We start from the raw sequence: 22,348 nt of genomic DNA, 5'->3' as shown, positions 1-22,348 counted from the left end.
CAGCATTTCTTCCTGTTCTTTGAAAAACTAACAATACTTTTTTGATATGGCATTTTTTTATTAGTTCTGATAATTCATTAGTGTCAAGCACTTCCTTTTAGAAGAGGGGATAGTATTTCAAGGTGATGATGCCAAGGAGGCAGGCACTCTGTGTTGTTAGAGGTGTAGCTTCATATTTTCAAGTGTCACTTTGTGTTTTTCCTGTAATCACAAGTGATTCAGACTCACCTAACATCCTTTTTATTTCTTCCTGCTAAATGTAAAATGAATTTACTGATTGGTAAAATTAAATATGTGCTGTATACACTGCACGATTCTAGACCTTAACCCATCTGTTTCTAGTCTTGGTGTTACTTACCACCAAGTGCAACTCTGAACTGGCCTATAGATAGTTAAGGATGGGCATACTAGGTACCTGGCCCTACATCCAACATGAGAAATCCATTGCAATCCACCCAAAATCCAAACAGTTCTGAACTTGCTAGATTTCTAATGGTTTGACATGAACTGACCTTTTTGTGTGACAAGGACTTCAACGCAAAAGCATTCTCTGAGAAGTATCTTACTGTGCTTGCTCAGAGAACATTGATGAGATTGGCCCCCATTGGACACAGTTTCCTAAAAATATGTTTAGTACCAATCCTCAGTATATTTTTGTAAGGATCCTTATTATATGTAACCATATTAAAGACTGTGTTTTGAACTGGCCAGTGTGGCTCTGTTGGTTGCAGGATCATCCCTTACATCAAAAGTTTTCAGGTTCAATTCCCAGTTAAGTCACATACCTAAGTTGTGGATTGTGGGTTCTCAGTGTTTCTCTCTCTGTTCCCCTCTCTCTAAAATCAATAAACATGTCCTTGGATGAGGATAAAACGAGATTGTATGTTATTTATTGATATTCCATACCTGGTTTCAAGAAAGGTTTGAGACAACTGGGTCTGTAACAAAATCTAATTGTCCCATATCCTCAGTGCTTGTCTCCCCAAACTAATTTTGCTTTCCCCCATTTCTTTTTTAACTCATATGTGTATCGCATAATGTCCCTTAAGTATTATCTTGAGCACATATTCCCTTTTGTATTCCTCAGAATTATTCTTTCTTTAGTTTCATTTATTCTCTCTCTTCACACTTTGTTGCCATTCATACAGATTCCCTATGTTATTTCCTTCCTTATTCTGAGTATATCACCCACATTCTTTTAAAGTTTTCTTTTCAGTACTTACATGTCATATGTGTCACTACATTAATTAAAATGCAATATTTGTCCTACTTTCACATAATAGAAATGGTCTATTTTATTGTGATTTCCGCCCCCCCCCCCCCCCATATGCTATTTTTAGGATAAAACTCTGTGTCCATGACAGTATAGTACTACAGTTCATTATTCTGAGTGTTGCCTCACTGGCAAGACTTTTAAAGTTTTTGCATGTTTTTTAAGATACATCTAATATTTGCTTATAATAGACATAGATTATCCTTGTCCTCATGTTAATTCATTTTTATCTAAACATTTTTATTTTATTTTTTCATGTTTTGATTTAGCAAAAGCATAATTAAACTCACATGTGTTATTAAAAATACAACTCCAACTTTCTGCCTCACCAGGGGGGTAATAAAAAATGAACCATGCATGAATTTAATGTATTCAAGAAAACTTTTGCTCACTTTTCCAAAGCAGCCAATAACCAGATCATGTAGTTGCAAATATAACTCAGTGGGAGCATCTGTGGGCCATAAAAAAGAGCCCCTAGTTTAATTTCCACCACACTCAGATGAAACCATTCCACACAATATGTTAAAAGTCTTGCTAGATTTTCATCTGCCTTGGCTACCTGGTTCATTGAATAACCTTTAAAATGAAGAATAATCTTTAGAATATGTTGCCTATTATTTTTAAAAAGTGGCAAACCTAATTCTTCTAAATATGCCACTTTGAGATCCTTGCAAAAATATTTCCCTGTTGTATTCAATTTAGACATAATTATCCACTGTCTTCTATCATATTTTATCTTTAAATAATATCATTTTATCGTGCATTGTACAATCAATGTTGCATTATTTGATTATCAATAGAGCACTAGTTTCTACATTTCTTTCTCTACGTGGGTCTTTGCTGATTTAATTTTTTGAAAAATAACCAGCTGAGGTGACTCATTGTGATTCATACTAAAGAAGGCAGCATGACCAATAGAAAATGTTGTTTTCCCTGGCTGAAATTATATTGGCAATTTATTTTCTTCTCTGTAGTGATACCATAAGATATTTTAAAGATGACATTAAGTAACATATATTTTCTCCCTGAATAATCTTCCATTCTGCTTTTAACCAGTGTGTTCTGCAGAACGTAAATTATACTTTTTGTTGTCACTATAAATCTGTGAAGACTAAGCTGTGATTGTGCAATTGTTAGCACCTTTAAAACTGTGATAAGCTTATCTATAAAGGAATAATTCTGTGAAATACTATTAAAGTAAAAGGCTATATTGTTTGATAGAAAAATGTAGCTTTAGACTATAACCAGTATATTTCAGTCTTAATTTAAAATGAAATTGAGTGAGTCTTTAACAATACATCCAGAAAATAGAAACGAAAGATAGAAAACTGGAAATAATCTGAAGTTTAAAACTTTTTGGAACCTGAAACTCTGAAGAGAGACCACAATACAAGGCACTAAAATCATTCTTTAAAATAGGGCAGTTACAAATGTACCCACAGGCTGTAGCATGGACTTAACACACAAAGGTTTATACTAAGCGGAAACTCGTCAATTTATGAAGCGCCTAAGGAAAAGGGATAGTTTGTGCAGATCCCAGGTTCCTGCAGATTAGAATATGAGTAGATCTATTGGGTGCAGTTAGCACTGTAGTTACTAGTCTTACCCAGAACTCTTAGAGGCCTTGTGGATAGGACTTGTCTGAAGTACCCTTGAGCTTCTGATCTGTTGGAATGTGTTTTGGGATCCAGGATCAAGGGTCCTTAGAAGGAACACATTTTCAGGGAAGCCCTTAGCACTTTAGAAGTCTCCATAAAGACCCAGGCATTGTGCTAAGTGTCTCACATTCCTTGTGACATTTAATCTTACTCTAACATTATGAGTTTAGCTGGGTATCATTAAAACTGATTTTAGAGATTACAAGAAACTGGGCCTCAGTGTGGAAGTGTGGGGGGGGGGAGAGGCGTTGTGTGCTCTGTGTGTGTGTGTGTGTGTGTGTCTTACTCAAGTGTATACATTTAAATGGTAGGTTTAGGGCTTGAGTATAGGTCTGCGAGATTCCAAAGCCCCTGCCCTTTCCACAACAGCATGCTGCCTCTCAAACTGCCTTCAGGGGAGGATGCTGTCTGTTGCTGGTTCGCTAGAAGGCAGGAGATTCCCTGAGTAGTAGGAATATTTCCTCCAGTATATTTTAAAGCCTCTCCTGAATTGGCTTGCTTAGATGCCAATGTGCGTCTCAACATCTGCTGACTAGTCATTCTTCCTTCCCACCATCCCTCTCTCCTTTCCTTCCATCCTCCCTTTCTCCCTCCCTGCACTTCAATGAATATAGATACTGCTTATAATGTCCATCTCTGTCCTACCCAGAAAAAGCCAGAAAGATAAAAGGGTTTACATTAGAGGTAGATTAAAACTCTAAACAGGTGAGGACTTGGGGAACACTAATCATATTGTTTTCAGATGGAACACTTGCCTCAACCATTTTAACATCTATCAAGTCCCAGAACTTTCAAGAGTTCCATTTGAGATGCCCTTAATTTCTGGGAAAATTTATGTTTTCTCTCTCAAGTTTTATTTCTCCCCTGAGATCTACTAAGCATATTCTTGTACACAATGAACTCTTCAGTCATCCTCATGAGCATTAATTTCATCTAACACTATTTATTCTCAATTTGTGGATTATTTATAACTAGATTAGAAACCTATTAAGGTTCCAAATTTAATCTTATGTCTTTACCCCTCTCCCAACACTTCCAGAATAGCACACAAAATAGGACTCGGTAAGTACTTACTAAGAATACATTTGTTATTTTCCTTGGAGATGAAAGAGGAAAAACACACAAATATTATATATATATATATATATATATATATATATATATATATATATATAAAATGCATGAAAATTCATGCACTGAAAGGGGGGTCCCTCAGCCAGGCCTGCCCCCTCTCATAGTCCAGGAGCCCTCAGGGGTGGTAGGTAACCTGGCGATCAGGGGAAGGTGATACCCCATCACACCTCTGCTGCTGCCACTGCTGGCAGCGCAAGCCTCGGCCGGCCCTGGTTAACTGAGTCTTGGTTGGCCCTGGGTGGCTGGGCAGCCGCCATACGAGGCTTGCCTGCATCTCACGCCAGCCCTGGACGGCTGGGCAGCCATCATCAGAAGCTTGCTTGTGCCTCAGCAGGCCCTGGTTAACTGAGCCTCGGACGGCCCTGGGCAGCTGGGCAGCCACCATTCAAGGCTTGCCTGTGCCTCAGACCAGCCCTGGGCAGCTGGACAGCCACCATCAGAGGATTGCCTGCACCTCAGGTCAGCCCTGGGTGGCTGGGGGGCTGAGGGGACTGGGCACCACCATCTTGTGGCTGTAGGCGCTGCCATCTTTGAGGGCAGGGCAGTCAATTATCATATCCCCCTATAGGCTGTGGGTGCCACGATTTTGTGACAGCGTGAGGGTCAATTAGCATATTCCTCCTTTATTAGATAGGAGAATATATATATATTGATTTCAGAGAGGAATGGAGAGGGAGAGAGAGATAGAAACATCAATGATGAGAGAGAACCATTTAACAGCTGCCTCCTGCATGCCCTCTACTGGGGATCGAGCTCACAGCCCAGGCATGTGCCCTTTACCAGAATGGAACTTGGGACCCTTCAGTCTGCAGGTTGATGGTCTATCCACTGATCCAAACCAACTCTGACACAAACTTTTTGTTTGAAACCTAAAAGTACATTTTAGTTGTCTCTTCAATAACATCAAGAGAATCTCTATTATTTTGTATTTTTAATGTTTATTTTTAATATATTTTACCAATCAGTTTGTTCTGCCATGCTATAAAAACTTATTAATGGTTTCCTTTCACTTGGAGCAAAGATATAGAAGAATCATTTTTAGAGAGTGGATGTTTAATTCCTTTGCCCTTTGTATTATTTCTTCCCTTATTCTCCAGAGATTTGATATGCTAGCCCATGGAAAGAAAAAATGGTGCTAGATTCATAGAGAATGCTGATTAAAGTGTGTAGGGAAGTGTCACAATATGTTTGCTGGGAGAGGCCATGGATTGAAGAAAGTAATAAGCAATAACATTTCTGAGAATAAAAGCAATATTAAAGCTGTACAGTATTTTTTGCATGCCTTTAGAAAATGAGTTGGTAATAATTTGTGTTTAGTTTGCGTACTCTGTTAACAATAACTTGCCTTAACATAGTGATCTTTATGCTTAAAGAGTGAAATAAACATGTTCTCCATTTTCCACAAGAAAATTGAAGGACACTAGTATTAAGTAATCTGTTCAAGACCGCATTGATGGTAATTAAGTAGATCAGGCTCTTCTCTGTTTTTTATATCAAGTCCTTGGTTTTCCAGTCCATATACATATTACTTTAGGATAATTACATTAATTCTCCTTGAGAGAAATCTCTAGCTCCTACTTCATGTTCTAGGTGAATTTATTAAACCTGAACTATTGCCCTGGCTCAGTTGGTTGAGTGTTCTCACATGCACCAAAATATCACTGGTGTGATTACTGTTCAGAGCATATGCTGTGGTTGTGGACTGGATCCTCAGTAGGGGGCATGCAGGAGGCAGCAATCTATGTTTATCTCTCTCCTTCCCCCTTCCTCTCTCTCTGAAATCAATAAAAACACATTTAAAAAAATATTACCAGAAAAATGCCCCAAACCCTTGATTTTAATCCAATTTAGTTTAACTTATCATTACCCTTAGATAGCCTCTTCTATTTTTAAATTTTTTCTTTGCAACTGTTATTGATTTCAGCAAGAAAGTAAAGAAAATAAGATTTTTTAAGTATGTTCTAAACATTTCCCTGGGTAATTTTTAGGCATTATTGAATATAATAATATATTTCAAATAAGACATTTTCCTATAATTCAACATTCACCCAACAAAATTTTTATTAAGTGACAATCATGTGTAAGATATTATGCTATAATTTGGAGATGCAAAGAGAGATAAAACATATCTGTGGCTCTTGTGGGGTTCTTTTCACCCAGGGAAAGGAGAGAGACAAGACAAATAAATATTACAATATGACAGATGTCATGATGCTATGATCGAAGTCCACAATTCGCATGTTCAGTCATTCAACAAAATACAGGCACAGATTTAGGTGCTGCCAAATGGTAGTGAACAAAACCACTACCAAATTTTTTTTTCCTCACAGAACTGACATTGTAATATGGATCCTAAGGATCATAAAAGAGCAAACATTTGGAGTAACAAAAACCTACATAAAAAGGCGACATTACTTTCTCAGTCTTATTTAAAGGGACAAATAAGCTCTAATTAGTACAGGAATGACCATTAGGAGTCTTTAGAACATCAGTTATATAGCAAGATGATTCATGAACATTGAAAGTGAAGCTACTTTTCCATTTGTAGCCTCATACCCTTGAGGTAATGCATAGGTGTGTGCCCTGGATGGCAGATTTCCGCTACCAGGAATCTTTCTGGATCTAGCTCGTTCCTAAAGCCATCAAAGCTCTGTGTCCTCACCACCATGAAAGATCAATTCATTTAAAGCTAAATAAGGTAGAATGGTACAATTTGTCTCACTTGATTCAGTAGTAATGTCTTCAATTTTGTAGTGTATGTTACATCAGAACAGATTTTTCTTTCTTAAATGGAAGACTCTCAAGGATGTCGAACTTGTTTTTCCTGTTGCTCAGTCTTTCAATTCCAGCATAAACTAAATGTTTCCTATCTATTTTGTTCTTTCCTTGTGCCAAGATGTTCCCTGTAAGTTCTCCATATATTAACTTTGGCAAATTATAATAATTCAAGATAAATCATATCTTTATCTAATTATATTAGTAGGTCTTGTGGGTAGGGGGTAGAGGGATTAAGCAAAAGAGATAAAAAAGAGAAAGAACTCATGAACAAGAACAACAATGTAGTGATTGCGGGGAGTGTGGTGGATGGAGGTGGAGGGTGGCATAAAGAGTGATAGAAAAAGTAAAATAAGAAAAAATAACGTGATATTATTGTTATTTATAGGGGTAGATTTTCTAAATGACTGAAAATATGTCTTCTCACAACATCAAGTTTTGTTGTGAAATCAAACAAGATAATTAATGAATGTGAAATGTACTATAAAAACATCAAAATGCCAAAACCTGTAAACATTTGATTTTATTTATGTTGTTAATTTCAGTGACTAAAGAGTTACAAAGAGTGTTATCTTTTTATATCCCTTATGAAAACCACTTAACTTTACATGTTTTCTTTCCTTATTGTATTTTTTTTTAAATAATGTATTAAATTTATTTTGTTTATGCAGTAAACAACTGTTGAGTGTCAGCACTATGCTGGACTCTAGAGAAACTGACATGTAAAATGATCCCCATCCAATAAAGGTGAGAGACAAAAAGATCATTGTATTAGTGATTGGTAATTCCACAACAGACATATTTTATACATCGGCCTTAATTCTAACCTAGTTTTCTTTTTCTGAGCATATCACCTCTCCACAGTGCTTCTTAAACTTGAAAATGTGTGGACTAATCTGAATATTTGTGTCAGAAAGATCCATCTTCTGATTGTAGCCTGTCATTTATGTAGCTTGATGATCTATGCCAATTTGCTTACTTTAATTCATTCTCACCCTCTATGAGATAGACATGACAATACAAGGTTTGGTGAATATTAAATGAGATAAATATATAATGTGCTCAACCCAGTACCTGGAATATAGTCACTCAACTATCACTACCTATTTATTGATGGTACTATTATTATTAGTGGCAATTATGATTAGTACCAGTAGTAGCAGTGGTAAATTGAATAAGCTTAGTAGAGTACAGTGCATTTAGACAATACATCATAATCATTTGCTCCCTTGAGAATGTCTCTTCTTAGATGAGCTCATTTATCTTCACCAGGTGATCAACCCAACACTCATCAACTGCTAGCCCTGGCCTCAAGCCTGCGGGACAGTGCTGAGCTCTTTCAGTCAGATGAGATGCGTCCTGCTAACGATCCCAGGGAGAGAGTTCCGGTGCGTGTCCGAATGCTGAATGACATTCTCCAAGACATGGAGAAGAACTTCCTGGCTCAGCAAGTACCACCAGGTTTTTACAGGTAGGATACGTATTTCAAAATTTATATTTTATATCCCTCAATAAAATTTCTACGTTTAATTTTTCAGAATATGTATATCCTGTGAACAAAACATTTTTTAAAATGCAAAACATATTATACCTCCAAGTTGAGGACCATTCTCCTCTCCCAAAGAACAGTTCAGCTGCATAAATATAGAATAAAGAAAACTTGGTTTAGCAGCACTTTATAGAAAATGATTAAGAATTTTTTGACATTAGGTCAGTATGAGTTAAACATGATATGGATATCAAAAAAATACAGGTGGAATTAATAGGTTGTATTGGGAAAAATAAACTTTCATGAAAGAATCATAAGATGAACATATGTTATTCTGCCCTCATATGATCAAATCTAGAGTACTGTGTTTAATTCTAAAAACTATGTTTTTAAATTTAATTTTTTATTGTTGACACTATTGCAGATGTTCCCATCCTCCCACCCACCCTGGTTGCCCACTCCATCCAGCCTCTGCCCCCCCTCCTTTGGCCCTCCCCACACTATTGTCTGTGTCCATGGACTATGCATATATATGTTCTTTAGCTAATCTCTTCACCTTCCTTTATCCATTCCCCCAACACCCTGCTGTCTGACATTAGTCACTCTGTTCTATGAATCTATGCCTCTGGTTCTATTTTGTTAATTTATTGTGTTCATTAGATTCCACATATAAGTGAGATCATGTGATATTTTTCTTGCTCTAACTGACTTATTTCACTTAGCATAATACTCTCCATGTCCATCCATGCTGTTGCAAAGGGTTAGAGTTCCTTCTTATTTACATCTGCATATTATAGAAATTCTATTTTTAAGAAGGAGTAAAAGAAGTTTAATATTCAGAGGAGAGTGGGATTTAAAAATAACTAGGGAAATAGAGGTATTTGATTAGAAGGTCACAATAGAGTGATTTCTGAAAACAGTTAAACAATTTTAACATAGATTTTAGTAAAATAACTTTTATAAGGACAGCGACTCAATTTAAGCTCTTAGAGGATAATGTGAGTACAACCTGTTTTGGTTTTTGAGTTCCTGGTACAGTAGAAATTAAACTAAGGAGGAAAATGTAGTTTAAAAGAATATTAAATATTCTAAATGTTTGAATTTTCTATAAGATTTTTCTATACCTTTCTGTGTTAGAGCAGTGGTTCTCAACCTTCCTAATGCAGCGACCCTTTAATACAGTTCCACATGTTGTGGTGACCCCCAATTTCATTGTTACAAATTAAACATAATTAAAGCATAGTGATTAATCACAAAACAATATGTAGTTATATATGTGTTTTCCGATGGGCTTAGATGACCCCTGTGAAAAGGTTGTCTGACCCCCAAAGGGGTCGCAACCCACAGGTTGAGAACCACTGTGTTAGAGGAAGAGTGAGGCAAGAAGACTATTTCACCCAAAATTCTCATCATAAAAGTCCTCAAATTTAGCATTAACATTGCATTCATCTATCTATCTATCTATCATCTATCTATCTATCTATCTATCTATCTATCTATCTATCAAATAATACCCTGGACTAGATATACTGTGTATATCCATAAGACATAACTAGGACTAAAGAATTCAAGCACAGAAGTACAATTCTTAATTAAATATGAGAAAGAAGTTTCTAACAAGTAGTGTTCTTAAGAAACTACATATGATGCTTTTATAGGGTGGTGAACTCATTCTATCACTGCAGGTATTAAAACATAAGCTGAGTAGCCCTAAGCACTTGAATATTTGGACTCCACAAGGTTTAAGGTGTCTTTTAACACAAAAATTCTGTGATCTGACAAATTGCTTGATCTCTTTATGCCTTAAATTTTATATCTATAAAATGAGACAATGTAATGAGATTATTTTCTAATTAGAAACCTTTTCTACTTCTGGTATTTGGTGATTTTTCTTTATGATTTTAAACCCAAATTCACATTTAAAATCTTTATTTTATATAATTTCTCCTAATTCTATGACTCTGTGTCATAACTCTGGGAAACGTTCACTTATTAAAGCAGATATTTTTAAGGCATTTTGTCTGCTCCATGTACTGTTGTAAGCCTCAGAGCCACTGAAATCACAGTTGTTTGAAAAACAGCTGCCCTCATGAGATTGTATTCCAGGGGCAGGAATGGGGAAAACAGGATGAACAAGGTAATTAAGTAAAATATAGTGTATGGTAAATTTAATAAGTGCCAAAGGGAAAAATTAAGCCAGATTATTAAATTTAAAATTTTTAAAAATCTTTATTAAAATAGGTAAATTATATTATTAGAATATATTATGTGGGATAATTCCATTTCCTTCTTTAACTTATGAAGATTCAGAAATTAATAAAAACTATACATTAATACCTAGTGTTATATGTTATTATATAGTAAACTCTTTACCCATTTGCTTTTTATGGCACTTGACTACTCCCTATAGTCTGACTTATGTGTCTGGTAAACATTTTATTACCCCTTCAATAATATTTATGGAGTCAATTTACTTTATTACTCATTTTGAATAGAAAAGTAAATATTTGTCTTCATTTAAATTAACAATGATTAAGCAACTTTTTTTTTCCTGTTAGTAATATCATTATGAGATACCTTGTATTCCAGTGTGTAAGCTTGAAAATGTTGGTTATGATAATCTTTTAACTTATATAGCAAACTTAAGGATAGAAAGCTTATAGTTCAACTAGAGGCCCAGTGTACGAATCCGTGCACCATTGGGGTCCCTCGGCCTGGCCTGTGGGATCCGGCTGAAACTAGCTCTCCTACATCTCCTGAGAAGTCCTGTATTTTGAGAGGGCATAGGCCAGGTCAAGGGACCCCACCAGTGCATGATTGAGGCTGGGGAGGGACAAGGGAGGTTGTCCATCAGGGAAGGAGCACAGTAGGGCTCCAGAGCATGTCTGGCCCATCTCACTCAGTCCCAATTGGTCAGACCCCAGCAGCAAGCTAACCTACTAGTCCGAGTGTCTGCCCCTGGTGTTCAGTGCACATCATAGCAAGTGGTTGAGCGGCCTTAGCATTCATTAGTATATTACGCTTTGATTGGTTGAATGGCTGACTGGACAACCAGATACTTAGGATATTAGGCTTTTATTATATAGAATATTTTGGTATTGTTGTTACTATAGTTATTGAAGGCAAACATGCATTCTATTCTTCTCCTTGGCTCTGTTAATTCATTTATATGCCAACATTGCAAATAGAGTAAATAGCTTTATTATGATTCATTTGACTGAGCTTTATCCCCAGATTACCAAGAATTTTACCTCATTTATGAAATATATAATAAATAATTCTACTTTTATTTGTTGGTAAAGAATTCACATTTCTAAGTATTCTGGATGAAAAAAATCAAAATTATAAGACTTTATACTCTCAATCTGAACAAGCTCCTTTTTTATGGAAGAGAAAATGTTCAAAGTGGTGTGTGTGACAGGTTGACATGTAGTTTAGGAAAATGGAAAAATTGATTACTTATAGTATGAACTGTGCAGAGAAAAGATAAAATTGTTAATAACATTTGGTAAATGAGCTTAATTTTCTAAATGTTAAACAACTTTTAGAGATGTTATTCATATAAGAATCTCATTCTTCAATCCAATGATGTTGTGGCAATTCTCATCAAATATGTAAGGAGGAAGTCAAAAGTGATTTGCTTCTTAAGAAAGTTGTTGAGAGAAGTTCACTGTGTAGAGCTAAGTATTGCATTTGGAATTTTGATTTTGTCCCAAAGGATACTGCCTCAACAAAAGTGTCACTAAACACTGAAATATATTCATGTTGGAATAGGCAAAATAATTTTCTTCATAATTTGAATCAGACAATTCAAAGATTTTTGAATCCTATGATGTTGGTCTAAAAATGACAATCATTCCTATACATAAACTTTCATTGAAGATTGCTCTGTGCAAGCATACCAATGGAAACAGTCAATATAACATCCCAGCTTTCAAGGAATTTAATTTAATTGGAGGTAAATAATATTAATTATAAGTTAAATAAATTTACAGAATACTTATTCAAAGGGCCCAGTAAGTGCTTTAGGCAAGAAGTGCTGCTGAGATTCAGTGAAAAGAGAAAGTATTATCCTGTGGCAATCAAGGAAGATTTTTATAAGAAAAAGGAGAAATTTATCTAGTCTTGAGGGGATGGTAAGGTGCTCTATAAATTAGGGAGTGCTGTACACTGCATGTTTGTGCCCTCCCAAAATTTATATGTTGAGAACTAATCTTTCGTATGATGATATTTGGAGGTGTGGCCATTAAGAGATGATTAGGTCATGAGTGTAGAGGTATAATCCCTCATGAAATGAATTAGTAGCCTAGTCACCTTAATAAGGAGATCCTAGAGAGCTCCCTTACCCTCCTGCCATGTGAGGACACAGCCATCTATGGGCCAGGAAATAGTACTCACCAAACCTGAATCTACTGATAACTTGCTCTTAGACTTCCCAGCCCCCCAAACTGTAGAAACAAATGTGTGTTGTTTATAAATCACCCAGTCTATAATATTTTATTTTTAAATCCTCACCTGAGGATATGTTTTCATTGATTTTTAAAGAGAGGAGGGGAGAGACAGAGAGAGAAACATGGATGCAAGAGAAAAACATTTGATCCGTTGCCTCTCATATGTACCAGACCAGGGATCAAACCCGTAACCTTTTGATGTATAAGATGATGATCCAACAAACTGAGCCACCTGTCCAGGGCAATAGTATTTTCTTATAGCAGCCCAAAATTACTAAGACAGGGAAAATTTCCAGGAGAGGACAGTGTGAAAAAGATACAAAGGAGAGGTTGCCTGTTATATGCTAGGGAGGGAAAAACAAGAAATAAAAATAGTCAAAATGGTTATTAGACTCATGATTATGGAAGTCAGGAAAAATCAAATTGTGTAGTCCCTTAAATACTCTGTTGAGAGATTTGGGTTTTATTTTTTTATACAAAAGAGCCATGAAAATATCTGTGTTGAGGGAAGAATTAACTGAAATTCCTAATAATTGCCATTGCAATAGAGAGAGAACAGAACCCTTCAGGAAGACTGTGGTATAATAAAGATATGGGGAGTTGAGAACATGATTTGGAATATTGGTGTCAATGAAGAGCAAAGGGCTGACTTGGGAGATGAACTTAAGGAGGAATAGATGAATTAGTGCCTGAGTGGCTGTGGAAGTCTTATATCAGGTTGTTGTTAGGATTCCCCTGGGGCTAGGCAGGTAAAACAGGGTTGGTAGTGGAAAGAACCCCCTCTTTCTCCATTTCTCCAGCCAGTTAGTTAAGGCACTCGGTATATCTGGGTCTCTATGTAGTTATATGGTAACCTGTGTTAAAGATAATTTTTAAAAGTCCCTTGAGCTTAAGAATCTGATCCAATGGACACTCACTGTATTAACTGAGGGAAGTTTTCTAATCCTATGTAAGGGGAGCAGGAAAGATCACAATGATAGATTATAAGGGCATAATAAAAAGCTGCAAAGTGCCCCAGAGGTACTGAGCTTGATAAACAGTGGGGAGCATTGCAAAAAAATACCCAGCAATGTAAAATCTGACTCATCGCCCCTGAGTAGGAAGGGGATTGTGTATTTTCTTAGTCATTTTGAGTCATCACTCTCCCTCCTCTCTTCACTCTAATTCCAATAGTAACTGCTCTTATACTCACAGGGACTAGGGGTGTCTGGAAATGAGATCTTGTGGCACCTGAGTTTTGTTATTGAATTCTTTTTAAATCCCCGTAGTTATTATTCTGCAAAAGCAGATTAAGCAGTCTGACCCAGAGAACTTATTCATTCTGCACTATATTTTCCTTAAAAAATATAGACTATTTTTAGAACAGTTTTAGGTTTAGAGGGAAATTGAACAGAAAGCACAGAGTTACCATACAACCTATAACCCTTCACACACACACACACACACACACACATACACACACACACAGAGTTTTCCCCTTCCAGTACATAGTCTCTCCCCTACCCCCCATTATTAACTTTTGCAATGTGTGGTACATTTGTTACAATTGATGAGTCAACACTGATACATTATTATTAACTAACTAGAGGCCCGATGCATGAAATTCATGCAAGAGTAGGCCTTCACAGCCCCAGCTGCCTTGGACCTGGCAGCCCCTGCTTCATCCAGAGGATCGTCCAGAAGGTTGCCTGGACGGCCCTTCAGCTGCTCGGCCCTTCAGTCAATTTGCATATTATGCTTTTATTATTAGAGATATTCATAGTTAGTATTAGGGCTTATGCTTGGTGGTGTACATTCTATGGGTTTTGACAAATGTATAATGATGTGTATCCACCATTACAGTACCACACAAAATAGTTTCACTGACTGCTACACCTATTCAGCGCTCCTTCCCCACTCCCTGAGCCACTGGCAACCACTGCTCTTACTGTCCCCACAGTCCTGCCTTTTACAGAATGTCATATATTTAGAATCATACAATATGTAACGATTTTCAGGTTGGCTTCTCAACTTAGCAATATGAATTTAAGTTTCCTCCACATCCATTTTTTAATCATTGAGTAATAATCCATTGTATAGCTGTATCACCGTTTCTTTATCCATTCATCCATTGAAGCATTCAGTTTTTGACAATTATACATAAAACTCATATATATATATAATATCTTTGTGCAGATTTTTGTGTGGATGTATATTTTTAACTCATCTGGGGAAATGCCAAGGAGCATGATTGCTGGGTCATATAGTGAGCCTATATTTAGCTTTGTGAGAAACTGCCCAACCATCTTCCAAAGTGGCTATACCTTTACTTTCAGTTGTTCCACATTCACACAGAATTTTATGGTGACAATTTGTCAATTTTCAAATGTGGTTTTTAGCATTCTAATAGATATGTATTGGTATCTTATTGTCTTAACTTTCAATTCTCTATGACATGATGTTGAGCACCTTTTTTGTATGCTTATTTTCCATCTGTTTATACTAGTATATCTTCTTTGATGAGGTGTCCTTTATCATCTTCATGCAATGCCAATATTTTCTCCCAGGCTGTCTTATATTTTCACTCTCTTAACAGGGTCTTTCGCAGAGCAGAAGTTTTTAATTGTAATGAAATCAAATTTAACAAGTTTTATTTCATGAATTGTGCTTTTAATTTTGTATCTGAAAGTTCATCATCACCGCAGGAGCACTTAGATTTTCTCCTATGTTGTCTTCTAGGTGTTTTATAGGTTTGTGTTTTACATTTAGATTGTTGATCCATTTTGAGTTAATTTTGTGAAAGGTGTAAGGTCTTGTCTAGCTTCACTATTGTTGTTGCCTTTGGGTGTTTAGTTGTTGAAAAGTCTATCTTTTCCATTGAATTGCGTTTCCTCTTTTGCCATATAATATACTTTTAATATTGCATTTTGTAATCAATAGCTCACCTGTCCATAGTGGAATAACTTTTAGAATTAAGAACACCATGGAACAATGATATTGTGGGGAGACTACTGATTTTTGGATTTACAAAAGTAGGAAGGGATCTGAATGGAAAAATTCCTCTTTTACCACTTGCATGATTTAGATAAACTAATTAGCTACTCAGCTTCTCATCTCTAAAAATAAAAATCTCAAGGGGATATTAATATGAGAATAAATTTAGATAAAATATGAGGCTAAAATATGATATGATAAGATAATTTATAAACTATGGAATCTTATACAAATATAATAAAATAAAAGTATTTTTATATTATTCTGCTATTTGTTACTTCAGAATCTGAGAGTATTCTGGGTTCCAAAGCTTCTTCCCCATATTTCTGTTACCAATGAAGAAATGCTTGCCCTGGCCAGTGTTGCTAAGTCGTTAGAGCATCAGCCCAAGCACAGAAGTGTCATTGCTTCAATTTCTGCTCAAGGTCACGTACCTCGGTTGCAGATTCGATCCCTAGCTCCAGTTGGGGTGCATGTGGGAGGCAACCAATTGATGTGTCTTTCCTATCTATCTATCTATCTATCTATCATCTATCTATCATCTATCTCCCTCTCCTCCTATCCCCCCATCCCTCCCTTCCATGCTCTCAAAAAAAAAAAAAAGCTATGAAAAAATATATTCTTCGGTGAGGATTAAAAATTTTTTTCTAAAAAGAAGTACTGAAAAATATTGATGTAAGTTCTCTTACCCCAGGGCCACTGCAGTCCTGTCTCTTAAACACTTGTTGAAAGCTTGTATATTGAGAGGTTGCAACATCCCATAGAAAATAAAGAGTGTTGTGCAGTTTTTAAAAATAGTAAATATAATATTTAAATAGCATTAGCTTCTAAAATAAATGTGGGCTTTCAAAATAACAAACCTTATCCATTAGGGAGGCCTTCTCCCACACTGCTTTTTTTAGGTGTCCAGGAAACACTGTTTTTAAAAAAGCATCATAGCAGGGGAGGAGGGAGCGGTAAGAGATCAACCAAAGAACTTTTATGCATACACTATTAGTAAGCATAACTAATGGACACAGATAATAGGGGGTGGAGGGGTGGGAAGGCCTGGGCTGCGTGGCGGGGACAAGGGGCAGGCTGGGAGAGGTTAATGGGAGGAAAAGGGGAAATATGTAACACTTTGGACAATAAAGAATTTAAAAAAATAAATTAATTAAATTAAATTTTAAAAAAGTATCATAGTCTTCTGGGGCAGATTCTCCCAAGTTTTAAATTTTAAAGTTTGAACCATTTTTTAGATTTTGGTACCAACCATTTCATGCTTGAAATTTAATATCTTATGAGTATGCATTCTCCCTAGCTAATTTTAGCAAATTTCAGCAAAATTCCTGGCCTTGTCAAAAATTGTTGCAGTGCTTAAGGACATGAGTTCTTTTTTTTTTTTTTTTTTTTAAATATATTTTATTGATTTTTTACAGAGAGGAAGGGAGAGAGATAGAGAGTTAGAAACATCGATGAGAGAGAAACATCGATCAGCTGCCTCCTGCACATCTCCTACTGGGGATGTGCCCGCAACCCAGGTACATGCCCTTGACTGGATTCGAACCTGGGACCCTTCAGTCCGCAGGCCGACGCTCTATCCACTGAGCCAAACCGGTTTTGGCAAGGACATGAGTTCTTGAGGCCACTGTTGTGTCTTAGTATCTCCTCTCTTCACTTGCCTCCCATACCACAGCCTAAATAGTCTTAAAAATGGGTGCATACTAACAATTTCCCTCTCCTTTATTTAAGTGACTCAACTAAACTCACAGACGTAGAAAGATCTTTGATGTTAAACACTTAGTGTACAAATACAAATACAAATACTTAGTGTAGAAAACAAAACTGCTTTCAGCAAAAATATGATTGGCAAAGGTTTACTCTTAATAGGCAACTCTAATATATGAGTACAAAATGTATCAAGATGACCTTACATTCATACATTGGGAATGAATACCTGCATAAAATCTCCCATTTAGTCTTTCTACACATTGAAAGAGACAGCAGCTAAACAATGAAAACTAATAAAATTTTCCTACATTACTCTTGCATTGTTAACTATTATTAGCTGGGACTGTGGGGTAATTTTACCAAAGGATAGTATTGCTTGGAGAAGAGAATCAGATACCCACCTATTACATATATATTCCCATGGTTTTGATTTGAGAATCTGAGGAATTGAGAAGGGAGCAAACAACCAGTGTTTTGTGCTGCTAGGGTAGACATGGACTCTAGGAAAGTGAACATCCTCAAGCACCACCACTCAGAATAAATTAGAGATTACTTATTTTCTTTAAAACAAAACTATTGGTTATGTTGTAATATTGTCCTATTGTTCTTTCTAATATGATATTTCATTTACATAGTGGTTAAGTAATCTGTTAGAGGCTAAGTACATACATTTATAATATTATTTCTCTGGAAAGATACTTCTGAGTTCCAAACAACACTTTAATCAGAACTTTAGGGGCACAATTCATTTGAAAGCTGAGTGGGAACATGTGAATGTGTCTGTACCGATGTGTGCATCTCTGCCTTTTTGTCCTTATAAAAACTGCGGGAGAGGGTTTATAATGAAGGAAGTCCTTTCCAACATAGCCGGAATGGCCTGAGGAATTTCAGAGGACAATTTCATGCCAGTCCGAGCCAAAACAATTTTTTTTAGCATTCTTGAAAGCAAGGAAATAGCAATGTAAATGTCAGGATGCTTCTGCCTTGAGCCAAGAATAAACAAAGCAAACAATCCATTAAAAGAACTTTTCAAACACATAAGCTCCCAAAACTTTGCATTTGAAAGATGTTAGAACTAGTTTACACTTAGGAGAGCAATGACATTAGACAGAACTATTAAAAAACACTTGTCTCAGTATTCATGGTCAGGTTTCCCACTGATCATACATTTGACTCCATTGCATACATTTGATATTAAGAATTGTAAGGAACTACCCCCCCCCCCCCCCCCCCCCCCCGCCAAACCATTTCAGATGAACAGCAATCTCATTATATAGTTTTCATGGTGTTTTAATTAGAGTTAGTTATATAAGTACTAACAGAATCTCATGTTCAGTATTTGACTGGGATAATAACTACTTTGTTCCGTTGTCCTTTTTCTTTTTGTGAGGTGTGGGTGTTCTGAATGGAGCTAAAATCCCACCATTGTTTCTCTTGTCATTAATTCTATCAGCAATGCCTCTGATTTCTTTAGTATGAAAAAGTAACTTGTGATTAAGAATTACCATAATGCTTTTAAAATATTTTAATAGAGGCCATTTGCACAAAAGAATCTGTGTATGAATACAGAGTTTAATAATCTACACAATATAAAATGTCCAAAAGAGGGTTGAAGAGCTGGCTCCCATACAAAATCTTTATAATGCTGATCATTATATACACTTCCTTTTATATTTTTATGAATAAACATATATATTAGCTTTATAATTACAAATCCCTTTCATATTTTTAAAGATTCTACTTCTAAAGGGAGCAAAAAAAACCTACCAAATTTAAAAAGAAACCAAATTAATATACTGAAATCCAAGCTCTTTCTTTTAGCTTATTTTCTTAATATTAAAACAAAGAGTGTATCTCCTTGTGACAGATAATGATCACTGCAATTTGATTAGACATTGAAAAACTTGTTTAAGATATTTTAGTTGAAAACAACTCTTTCTCCAGGTAATTAGTCTGAGATCCAGTGTGCTAGCATCAAAATAGCAATCCACGTGTGCACACTGTTTGGATTTTATAAAAATACTAGAGGCCCTGTGCACAAAATTTGTGCACAGGTAGCATCTCTAGGCCTGGCTGGCTATCAGGGCCAATTGAGGCCTTCTGGCTGCTGGACAGGGCCTTCCTTCCTGGCTGCCAACTGCCAGTCAGGGCCTTCCTTCCCTGGCTGCCTGCTGCCAGCCAGAGCCTTCCTTTATTCCATGCCGCCCCCTGGTGGTCAGCACACATCATAGAGAGTGATTGAACTGGTCTCTCGGTCAAACTCCCGAGGGGACACTTTGCATATTAGCCTTTTATATATATAGATCTCTTTTGGGTTTGAAGTTTCTTTCCATCTAAAGTGAGAAAAAAAATTATTGTTGTTATATTTCAAGTCAAGACACATTGCCAGTCTGAGGTGAGTAACAAGGCTAGTAATAACAATACTGTCACAGCAGGAGATTTATTTTGTTTCAGGCACTATGTTGTATACTTTCATATACTATCTGTGACTCTTCTAACACTAATGCAAGATTGCTTTTATTATTCCTTTTTTTAAAATATATTTTATTAATTTTTTTACAGAGAGGAAGGGAGAGGGATAGAGAGTTAGAAACATCCATGAGAGAGCAACATGGATCAGCTGCCTCCTGCACACCCCCTACTGGGAATGTGCCCGCAACCAAGGTACATGCCCTTGACCAGAATCGAACCTGGGACCTTTCAGTCCACAGGCCGATGCTCTAGCCACTGAGCCAAACAGGTTAGGGCTATTATTCTTTTTATGCAGATAAGAAAACTGAGGCTTAGGAACGGTTTATAGGGGACTCAGATGGGATTTGAAATGGTCCTGTTTTCTCCAAAACCACTGCTCTTTCTACTAGACTGTGCTACATACATTTGATCCAGTTTATGCTAGTTTGCTTAGAAGTCACTAATAAATTTAGTTAGATTTTGATACAAATACAGACAAATATGAAATAGATAAATTTTCACAAAGGTTGGTTAAATTTTATTTGTCCTACAGTTGAATGTTTATATCTCCTAACCCTAATTTTTACAAAAATACATCTGTGAGACATCAAATATATCTATACTTCTAGAAAAAAAATATATACCCTATTGTGCTGGCTCAATAAAATTCTCCCAAAATATTGCCTACCCTTTAATGTTTCGATAAATCTTAGATGCAATTAAAATGGGAGGGACATTAATCTGATAAATCTCATATATCATAGTTAGAAATATTTTCCCATAAATAACAGAGTGATTTAGAGGAGGCATTATTAGACTTGGAATTTAGAGATGTGGGCTTAAGACCTAAAAGGGACACCAATCAGGTAATCCTATAAATTAATTAACTTCCATGACATTCATTCTTTTAATTAAAACAAACTAACAGATCTCTAAGATAATGGATAAATTAGTTGAGGAAATATATGTAGCTAATGTGAAATTACTTCTGGTTTCTTTGAAATATAATTATTTCAATGAGAAGAAAAATAATAAAAATCTAGGTTCTCCATTATAACCTGTTAAACATTTTAACACTTGTTTCTCTCTCTTTTATCTAATTGCCTATTTTATCTATCATCAGTACAACAGAATTTCCATGTGTATAAATATCTTACTAAAGAGAATTAAAATACAGGATCATGCTCTATATTTTTTTGTACCCACTGAAGCAACTGACATTTTAATTTGTTACATAATGAAAGTAAAGTACTTGATTGCTATATAGATCATATATTTAGTAGTTCATATGCTCAGATATCAATTTATATCTGCCAATATCTAGATTACTAGTAGGAACAATTTATTCTTATAATAAGAAAGTATATCTTTATATTAAACATGCACACATACTCAAAATATGAAGCAGGTAGAATATATTTAGAAGATACACATCGAAAGGACTAAAAACTGATAGATATGATTCTGCAAAGCACATATTTATCTCTGCACTCTATTCCAGTGAAGCATTTTGTTCAAATGAAAGCTTACATGAGTTACTCTAGTTGAGGAGAAAAAGGGACACAAATGTCCCCCCTTTACCTGGTCACCTCAATGGTTTGCCAACCACTAATTTTGGTTGTGCTCTTATCTAGTCTGCTCTCGAAGGTCCTAAGATAATACCATTTTCAACTGATGAGAAAAAGGAAAAGGAAGCTATTCACCATACAGAGATGACATCAACTTGGAGATTTATAAGAACAATGGATGAAATGGGAACTGCTCACCCCATAGTCCATTGTTAGAATTAAATATAATATACAATTTGATATATAGTTGATATAATCCTAATGACAATATAATAAACCCTCAAATTGCATATGGCAGGATTCAAGTATTTCCTTTTACTCTATCTTTATGAGACACAGTTCAATGAGAAAACTAGGAAGCAATTTACAGTGGGGCCTTGACTTACGAGTTTAATTCGTTCCAAGACCGAGCTCGTTAAGGAGCTGGTTAACTCAAATTACTCTGTCAACTCAATGCAAAAAATCGGCCGAGAGACAGCTGGTATCTCAGAAAACTCGTTAGTCGGGACACTCGTAAGTCAAGGCCCCACTGTAGTTTATTCAAAGTAAGAGTAGTTTTCATAGAGAAAATTAGAAGTTCATGTGGCCATTGGAAATGTTGGAGATGTAAAGGTCAAAGAAGCTCCCTTGAAGATTGATGGAATCAAGAGCTAACAGAACTGAAAGGAAATACATTCCTTTAAGTGACAGAATCAGATGCCTGCCCCTTTCAAGCAGGCAATTTCCAGGAGCTCTAAGAAACTCCGAGTCTCATTTCTGCCATCTTGGAACTGTTGCTGAAGAGTCCACTTTCATTTTCTCTTCTGCCTTCCAAAGTCTAAACGATTATTAAGTTGTGTATCCTTTTCTGTGCTTTGATAACAGTT

General features: G+C 36.0%; 1 protein-coding gene across 1 annotated transcript in view; it reads left to right on the top strand.

Annotated features, from left to right (window-relative positions):
- NAALADL2 (N-acetylated alpha-linked acidic dipeptidase like 2) overlaps window positions 1-22,348 on the top strand; it is a 796,115-nt gene that overhangs the window by 748,133 nt on the left and 25,634 nt on the right. The window contains exon 13 of the mRNA XM_070403625.1: window positions 8,113-8,311. Coding sequence (XP_070259726.1) covers window positions 8,113-8,311 — 199 coding nt within the window. The remainder of the gene's footprint in view (window positions 1-8,112; window positions 8,312-22,348) is intronic.

The sequence above is a fragment of the Myotis yumanensis genome, unplaced genomic scaffold (assembly GCF_028538775.1).
Source record: "Myotis yumanensis isolate MYYU_CA2020_CCGP unplaced genomic scaffold, mMyoYum1.0.hap1 SCAF_2, whole genome shotgun sequence".
NCBI classification, from domain to species: Eukaryota; Metazoa; Chordata; class Mammalia; order Chiroptera; family Vespertilionidae; genus Myotis; species Myotis yumanensis.
The sequence above is the reverse complement of the archived record's forward strand: the minus strand, read 5'-3'. Positions and strand labels throughout refer to the sequence as shown.